The sequence below is a fragment of the Trachinotus anak genome, unplaced genomic scaffold, assembly GCF_046630095.1.
Source record: "Trachinotus anak isolate AG129_WGS33_773 ecotype Australia unplaced genomic scaffold, CSIRO_AGI_Tana_v1 ptg000003l, whole genome shotgun sequence".
NCBI lineage: Eukaryota > Metazoa > Chordata > Actinopteri > Carangiformes > Carangidae > Trachinotus > Trachinotus anak.
In genome coordinates, this window is record NW_027273854.1 from 10,933,756 (window position 1) to 10,943,117 (window position 9,362).

Here is a 9,362-nt window from a genome sequence, read left to right on the forward strand (position 1 = left end):
GTGATAGAATGGAAGGATAGGAGGCAAGGCACTGAGATCACATGTCTCAATTCTGCCTCAGGTTTGATGAATCTACAAGCACAGGTCTGAATATTATACATGTAAATATGTATGAATAGATGCAGCAGTTTAATCAGAATGAATAAATCATAGCACAATGAGAAAAAAGTGAGGAATGACATGGCAAAGCCTCGCTACTGGATCCAAACAATCTCATATCAATAATTTAAAATTATACTGACCAAAAGCCCAGACTAATTTGATCTGAACCCTCATCAGCTAATTAATTTTGTAACTTGCAGCACAATAGTTTTACCATGTTACTGTTTGGTCTACGCTCTAGGGTCACACTGAAACACAGAATCCTAGTGGGGCACAGGGCTGTTGTACAGTCTTTCACACAGTATATTCCTAGAACAATACAATGTGTTGGAAAGTAACAGTAATAAACCATTCCCCAATGATGATGCACAGATGTGTAAAGTTACGCACTCTTGTCTACTACACTGTATTGTGGTCAATGGACTGTAAATGTATTGAAGTTGGAATGTCAAATGACTCAGATTGGAACTTGTGGCGTCAGGTCAAATTAGTATAAAACATGTATCCTGTTCCCATGCAGGGGCCCTCTCACACTCATGTTTGGTTGGTAGTCAGCAGATGTTGTAATAGATTAAATCTGCACCTGAGAAGAGGATTACCCAGAGCAAACAGCTGGCCTGAGTTTATTCTTAATTTTCTTCTGATTCTCAGGCTGATTTCCAGTTGTCTGGGTCTGACTGGCATGATTTGCTTTCAGGATTTACTTGCAAATGAAAGGGGGAAAAAAAATGATGTTTGGCTTTGTCGATGAGATAAATTCAAAGTGTTACTTCCCTGATTTTTCACTTGGGGGCAGTGTAAGTATGCTTATCAAAACAGTTTCAAATTCAGTCGTCCAGGAGGAAACTTGTCCAGCATTTCTAGTTGTAATAATAACAGATGATGAAGAAGAATCGTTTAGTCTCCACTGGACTCACATTTATTTCTTAATTGCTCTATTCTCTCTGTCTTTTTTCTGTGCAAATACAGCATTTTGCTTCTAGTATTTAGTTGATGTGTTAAGTGTGCTTGCATACATGTTCTAATAAGTCTGCCAACAGCAAAGTAAAATAAAGTCATGAGTTGGAAAATGTGATTGTTGGAAAAGATGGTGCATCTCCAAATGGCAGGACTTTGAATTAGTAGAGAGAGAGTTTATCACTGATGGCACAAAATGATATACGTCACATTCTCATGACTACTACTGTAGTGTAATTGCTCAAAGATTTATAGCATTTAGCAAATTGTCCCTGATCTGGAATGGAATTTCTTCTTTTCATATGTAAGCACACACACATTCACATGAACAAATTAAGTGCTGTCATAGCCTTTTGCCTGCAGTGCTTAATTGAATGATTTGAACAGGCAGGAGCCACACTGTTTGTTCAAAGCATGCAGGACTCCTTTGCAGGAATAACACCAGCTGTAATGCAATTATGGCGCTGAAGAGGCCTGTTAAAAACCAGGAGATTATCAAGGTTCCGTGGAACTGAGCCCCAGCCTTCTAGGAAATTGCCCTAACACACACACTGATGAGTATGAGCTAGTTCTATGGTAATACTCTAGCACTCTAGAGTGAAATAAATGCATGCAATCATTCAGTTTTGCAGGAAATTATTCTGGTTATATACCTATTTTTTTTTTTTGTTTGTTTGTTTGTTTGTTTTTAATTAAAAAATAACAGACAGAAAGTTCCTGCACAAGTGTCATATTGTGTTTCAACTGACCAAATAGATGGTAAAAGGTGCAAGGAGGAGAATGTCAGTTACAATCTCTGCAAAGTGCACATCAACTATAGGCACACTGCCTATAGAGGTTGACTCTCCAGGACCAGTAGACCCCGCTGTGACTCTTGGTCAACCCCCGTAAAGGATTTCATAACTGGATGACTCCATATATCCATGTGACTTTGCAATAAATTATAATCAGCAGCTGACCATCTACTTTTGCGCTGGTTCTTATAAACACAGTCGATGAATGTTTCTAAGAATCTTCTCTGGGCACATGATTGGAAAACATTCCCTTTTCTTTTGCACAGGCAGTCTAGTGGTAGCTGACCTTAATTCTCAGTATTTATAAGACTGAATGAACTGGAAAGTATTTTATTTATAAAGGTTTGTCTTGTTGGAAAATTCTCAATTTGAATGTCATGCGGCTTCAGCGACCAACCGTGTTAGATAATCTTTCATATGGAGACACATGCTAAGATAAGACCACAGATCATCAGGCAGGACATCTGCATCCTGCCAGCTCTGTGCCAGAGATGCTAGGAGGATACACATCTGCTGGAAGCCGTCAGCAGCCCTTTCACGTCACACAGAGGCTGGGTAGGGCAAGGCCAGCCACTTGGGGAGTGCTATGAAGGGGTTCAACTGGAATTGTCCTGAAGTCACCCAAGCCCAAAAGCTATCCAGAGCTCCCCAGCTGATCATAAAGTACAAGTTTAGTCAGAGCTGCACATGAGATTGTTTCCAAAAAGATGCTAGTCTTTTCACATCTAAAGTTCATACATGGGAATTTCTGTCAGGAGCCAGCGTTTATGCAAACCACTGGACCTTTGACCTTTCTCACTGATGTATTTCGCATAGTTTTCATGTGATCTTTACAAAAAAAAACTATCAGCAAAACTTTTGAAACATAATGTCATAGAGAGATAACAATGAATACAACGATGTGAACAAAATGATCATTCATTGTAAAAAAGTTGGTGGTTTAGACTCGAATACGATTTCAGCAAAGTTTTTTATGTTTGCATATTTATTGCAACAGGCAGATATTTTAAAAAGTATAAAGAAGTTTAAAAAGTAAAATCCACTTTCATATATTGTCAAAGGACTGCATGGCAATTACTACTACAAAAATTGATATTATTTATTATATTAATTGAGATTAACAGCATCATATTCACCTTTCTATCTAAGCAATTGCTGGCCACATAAGTTTTCTTTCAAAGGGTTAAAGGAACAACACAAAGTAAATCAGTCAAAGAGATATCAGTGATTCTGAGCTAACAAGCTTCTTCCTGTCTTCTGGCCAGTTCCCCAGGTGGAAATGGGTCAAAGTAAGTCTGAATGCATCAAGGTAAGAGAGAAAGCAGAGTGAAAAATGTTAAACGACACATACTCTCATGTGCACATACTAATCTTATACTTAACTTACCTGAACAGGAAATTTTGCCACCTTTACTACTGCCACACACGTCATTTTACTCTGTGACACAGCTGTTATGTTCTAATATCTGTCCAATTACAGTAACAATGTGCATATTATTCCAGTCCAATATGTTCAGCTGTTTGTAAGGGATGAGATTGTTGGGTCATAAAATGACCCACTTTTCAGAACTCATAAATGTGAGGTGTCAAAGCTTTCCTCATGACCCAAATGGTAAAACACTCAGGCTGCGTAATGCCTCACAAACTCAGATCTCGGTCACATATACTACATCTGTAAGATGTAGTATATGTGAAAGATTATTGAAGTGTCTGGTAAGGTCATTCACACTGCCACTGCGTTGAAGGCATAACCAAAGAAAATGTTCACCAAGCCTCACATGTGTGCCTGAGTCTCAGTAAAGCTACTCTTAATGAGGTCTTCACTGGCTGTGTCACAGCTGCGGTGCCTAATGAGAATTTGCCCCTACGCTTATTTACCAGGTGTGGGTAACGTGTGTGTGGGAAGCAGAAGGGATTAACATCTGAATCAGTCATCTGATGAGATCATATAACTGTGAAATATAAGTCAATGAGGTTTAGTTCAAGAAATAAAATCAAATCCTTTAAAAGAAAAGACCATAGCATTTAACAATCATCAGAGACCAGCAACCCTGACCTGCTATACTATTTTGTGTTTTTTAAGACAATAAACCTCTGATTACCTCAGATTAATTAACTACATTATAAACACAGTGTGTAATCTGTGATGTTGCTCATTGGGAGTGACCCTCCATTTTCAACAAATACTACACTGAACATGGTCATCACCAATATTAACTCACACTGTCTTAACAGTAGTCAAACACTAAGTGAGCCGATTGCAAGATCATTTAAATTGCAGGCTAATGTGGCTTATGACTGGCACTAGAAGATGGACACCTGTGGATGAGGCCTGATATCACAGAATAATGGGTTAATGAAAAGACAGACCTGGCAAGGTTTATATTTGCTTCTTTTATTGGCATTATGTTGATACCCAAAGAAAGATAGACTGGTGCATTTGTGTGTGTTACCAGGGGCAGTAGGCTGTTGCTCAGAAATACACTGACAGTGATGCTTACCCTTGTCCATAGCTTTTATCCTGTATCATTAATCTAATTTCAACATGAGGCAGCCATGTGTGCAGACAAGGAAGAGGAATACCGAGCTAAGAATGCATGACCTGATTATAGCTCTTCACTAATCTATAAACTAAACATTAAGTGTAAGTCATTGTGTCACTCTACATGCATGCACGTATTGTGTCACATATATGTGTAGATGTAGGAGGCTGAACTTAGGCATAGATGCTTAAGGTTGCTAAGTAGTGGGATGTGAAGCATCTATTTCCACCCCACGCAAGAAGAGTTTGTTTGTTCTGTAGATCAATAGATTGCCTGTGACCTATTTCTGGGGAAATATAGGTTATCAGGGGGTTACATTCAAAAGAGAATCCATTTGGGGAATAGTCCAACATGAATGGCAGGATATCTAAAATATCTTTTGGATATCCCTGAAAAAATAAATAGAATTAAAAAAAAAAAAAAAAAAAAGAGAGAAAGATTTTTTTTTTCTGAATTAATTTATGTGGTTAAATTACTCATGAAGTAAGCATGGTAGAGGTTGAAACTTCAGGCAATACTGACATTCTTCTTTTCTTTTTTTAATTTAATCCTCTTATCTTAGTCTACCTGGAACCACCACATTTGGGCACAGCTTTACAAAAAGATAAAATAAAATTAAGAACCCAGCACTTCAGTCTCCTCATTCGCTATGTTTGATAATTCAGCCTACAATTAAAAATATTGCATCATAGCTTTAATATAGATAATATTTTAGCTGGTTAATTTGCTTAATTTGTTAAATATTTATGAATGCATATAAAAACTTGGGGTCATTTGTCAAATGTATGTCATGCATTTTTTTAATAGTCTATGGTAGCCTATGATTGAGCTAACAAAGACTTGCCTGTATGAAGAAGTGCCATTTAAAGTTAATAATTATCATATATATATGATATATATATATATATATATATATTCACTCTTTTAGATGTAGTTGTCAAAAATCTATTATTTATTCATTCATTTAGTAACGTTTCCTGTGTAATGACGTCACGGTGTGGTGTATGACGTAAACTGTCTGCGCCGGCTAGCTGGATCGTGATGGCGGTGGCGCAACCGAAGCTGGAGAAAGAGGGCGAAGATTGCTCTTTGCTGCCTTTAGTTCATGATATTATCAAATGGTGAGATGACTAACATGTGTTGAACATTTCTTCACTCTGTTGCATCTTGTTTACGTGTGTTCGTTCAGTGGTTTCGCTGGAGTTGCTGAGCTTGTCGATGTGTTAGCTTGTTGATGTGTTAGCTTGTTGATGTGTTAGCTATTACAGTTGGAACCACTTGAAAATGGAAATGCATGACAGAACGACATACAAATATAGCGTGTGCCCTTTCACATCACCGTGATCTTTGTTTTTAAGCATGGACAAGGACAGCCAAGATGTCCACCAAGAACTGGCGAAACTGAAGGCGAAGATCCAGGAGGCTCGGGAGCAGATCTCCAACATGCCCGGGATAGACAGCAGTCCGGTGGAGCAGCAGCAGCAGCTGGCCACGCTGCGGGAGCAGGTCCGCACCAAAAACCAGCTGCTGCAGAAATACAAAAGCCTGTGCATGTTTGACGTGCCGAAAGCATCCTGAGACCGAGGGCTGGATTACTGCAGGAAGGACTTTTTGTTTAGCTACAACCTCAACCATGGGACAGATAAAGGTTGGAGTCAAGAAGATGAGATGGATGTTTAAACGAACAAGGACTGATTTTTTCCCAGTTGCATCGCAGTGAACGATGCTTTTGAACGTCAGACGTATGCCCCCTCTCTGTCCTTTTTTTTTTTGTTTGTTTTTGAGAATGCAATGTGACCATGAGGAATTTGTATGAAATGTAGTTTTTCAGTGTGTCTTTTTCTTGTCTTGTAAAACTTATAGCTTGTAATAAAATGAGTTGATTAAGAACTCATTGGCTCAAAGCCCTTTTGACTTCAGCTACTAGTCATATGCACTCATTTAGGCCTGTGGCCTTCACCTTTAATTAATCATGACTTTGATACAATTAAGCTGTCAGTGCTCACAGCGATAATTAGTTTTTTGTTGTTTTAGACTTTCAGAGCAGCATGGGGTTATTGAGAATCCAATAATTCATTAATAGAATAAATGTATCCACAACTTGCAGCTGGTGGCAGAAATTGTTAACAGTTTAATCTTAGTGAAAGTGCTTGAGACAGGGTGAGGATCATGTTCGGGGGGTTCTAATGGACTATCAGTTCAGTAAGTTCCAGTTATAATAGTTGCTTGTGTATGAAGTGATGGGATGAGGCAACGTGATGCATTCGTAAAAAGGAGAATATCTTGCAGTAGAGGGAAACTGCTTCATGAAAAATGCGGAAAAGTGTACATTTTAGCTCGTGGAGTGTTTCATGTAACTTCACTGTGTTTTGCCTAAAAGGAAAGAGAAGAGGAAGACAGACTATAAAAGTAACAAGTGTTTTTATTTTCTCTTTTATGCAAAAGTTGACATGGACATAATAAATACACATTCAGAATAAAATTTGTTCATAATGCAACAAACATTCAAGTTTAAAAAAAAAAAAAAAAAAATAGCAAAATGTAAACATTTTTCTCAAGTGCTGCTCTTGGAAAGCTAATGCAGAGGCAGATTTTACAGCATTTTCAGACCATCTACTGCATCACTACATAGGGATAGGCCTGTGAGCTGAGCCACTTGTCCCCTGTGTCTCAGCCCTGATGGGATCACAATGTGTCACCGTCTACTCAGGCGCTGTAACATACTCTTTTGGGGCGTGTAAGTCCTGCATGCAGGGCGACTGGCCTCTGTTTCAACATTGCAAAGTCTCTCAGAAAGTCTCTTGCACACTGGCAAAAAAAAAACAAAAAAACTGTCAGCATATGATGCAGCCTTTCTCTTTGGTCTGGCTGCCTCCCACAGCTTTCTCCTTTATGTACATCAAGTCACTGTGCACGCTGGGTCTCCGTGCAAACGGTGCCACAATCCCATATGCGTTCCCGTCTTTGCACTTCTTGTTTCTGAAGGACTTTCTGTGGAGAACCTCGCAGTACTGCAGGGAAACCTTGCAGTGCCGGTCGGGACTCATCTCGTTGGGCAACTTGGCCAAGGTAAAGAGAGTCTGAAACATTTGGTCTACGTTGGTGTTCTTCTTTGCTGAGATTTCAAAGTAGGCGCAGTGCTCCTCTCCGCCAACTAACTGCTCGATCTCGTCCTCCTGCACCTCACGGTAGAAGTCCCTGTCGCACTTGTTGCCGCAGATGACCAGCGGGACGTCCACGTTCTCCTTGGTTTTGTTTCGTAGGCAGGACTTGGTCTCATAAATCTGGCGCTTCAGGCGCTGCACCTCCTGGAAGGAGTCTCTGTTATCCAGACTGAACACCAAAATGAACACATCGCCTGTAAGACACAAGAGAAGGCACGTTTAATACAAAATGTCAACATTCAAACAGTCACCAGTGAACTCTGCGGGGATCAGCATGAGGTGGTCTTGAGGCTCAGCTCACCGGTAAGAATTGAAAGCCTCCTCATTGCAGGGAAGGGATGGTTTCCAGATGTGTCCAAAATGTCCAGCTGGTAAACGTCTCCCCTGATGCTGTAGAATTTCCTATGGAAGTCCTCAATCGTCGGCGTGTACTGATCATCAAACCTCTCGTTCAGAAACCGAGAGATGATGGCTGTTTTCCCAACTTTCGTTGAGCCCAGGATCACCATCCTGTGGCAGTTCTTGGCCGGTATGTCGAACTCATTCTCGGATGGTGACATTTTCTTAATCATACTTGCAGCGGTTGCGCGCTGTGGTCGAGGGTGCTATGGCAGGAGGTGGTTGTTAAGTCCTTTCAGGGACGTGAGGGGTCTAACCTCGATGCCTCTCTGTGAGGCTGGAGGACAGCAGGCTGGCGATTTATAGGGGTGTTTTGCCGCGCCTCCTCAATGCGTCATGCGTCAATCTCCAGCTTGGGGAGCTGGAGCAAGACCCGAGATTATAATGTTACTATGGCTGTTTTTGTGCGTCAGCCTTGTCCACCCCTCATGAACAGAAAAGGGGAAAGATACAGGCTTGTTTTCAAATATCATTTCATTGTTGACTCATTTTAGCATCATATTTTTTTGTGTGTGTGTATTTACAAATTACCTGCCTATAAAAAATAAAAAATGGAAATAATATCATTTGAAATTTTAAAATCCAAAACCAAGCTGGTAGATTACATCGGTATGCACACCGCTGCTTGTAGTGTGTGCATTAAACTAAACCAAAGAGTTTTGATGACATTAGACAAAGCCACGCATTCATCTCACATTACCCTCTTACGCACCCAGACGACCGTGATTTAGTCTCTTTTTTTTTTCTTTTTTTTTTTGCTGCTGTAGAGGCAGTTCTACAACCAGCTCAAGCAACAGTCTAATTGCTTCTGAACCCCAGCTTCCTCAGTCACCGGTGATAAGTAAATAGGCTTTTCCTCCAGGAGAAAGCAGCTGGAGTGCGTGAGGGGAACAGAAGGGGGCGCAGCGGCACACACAAGCACATCAGGCATGTCAGAGGGAAAAGTGTGTGTGATCCGCTCCTAGAAACTACCAGCAGCCTATGTTTTCCAACCTGCATGACCTCATGTGTCAGTCTGTTAGGGATGTTATTATAGCCTATATGTACATTAATCGCTACATTTATTAGATTCATGTTGCTCTTATCTATTTTGTTTCTTCTCTTGTTGCTGATTTTAATCTATTTTAGTGCTTTTATTATTTAATGTGGAGTGCACATAAAGTTTGATTCCATTTGATGTATGATAACATTATATTGTTACTCTGACCATTATATGCCACAGTCCTTATCAGTGGGACGGCTGAAAGTCTCAAAGAATGTAATGAGCAAGTTGCATTTTCTTTTACTCAAAGTAAACATTTCATTGGGAATAAAGTCAGTTTCCAAGAAGGAATACCAAAAGGGCAGCATAAAACATTGTTAGAAACAGGCTATGACACAGTCACATGACGGAAAACATCCTC

The 9,362-nt window shown here is 40.0% G+C and overlaps 2 protein-coding genes across 2 annotated transcripts; one reads left to right on the top strand and one right to left on the bottom strand.

Annotated features, from left to right (window-relative positions):
- The first annotated feature begins 5,387 nt into the window (after positions 1–5,387).
- Positions 5,388–6,286, top strand: med9 (mediator complex subunit 9). The gene is made up of 2 exons (XM_071473601.1): positions 5,388–5,517; positions 5,755–6,286. The coding sequence occupies exons 1-2, from the start codon at positions 5,438–5,440 to the stop codon at positions 5,972–5,974; spliced, it is 300 nt and encodes a 99-aa protein (XP_071329702.1). The 5' UTR covers positions 5,388–5,437; the 3' UTR covers positions 5,975–6,286.
- Positions 6,287–6,633: 347 nt separating this feature from the next.
- Positions 6,634–8,224, bottom strand: LOC139616527 (dexamethasone-induced Ras-related protein 1-like). The gene is made up of 2 exons (XM_071473599.1): positions 7,862–8,224; positions 6,634–7,754 (listed from the first exon to the last, which is right to left on the bottom strand). Exons 1-2 carry the CDS (start codon positions 8,130–8,132, stop codon positions 7,231–7,233), a joined length of 795 nt encoding a protein of 264 aa, XP_071329700.1. The 5' UTR covers positions 8,133–8,224; the 3' UTR covers positions 6,634–7,230.
- Positions 8,225–9,362: the final 1,138 nt, after the last annotated feature.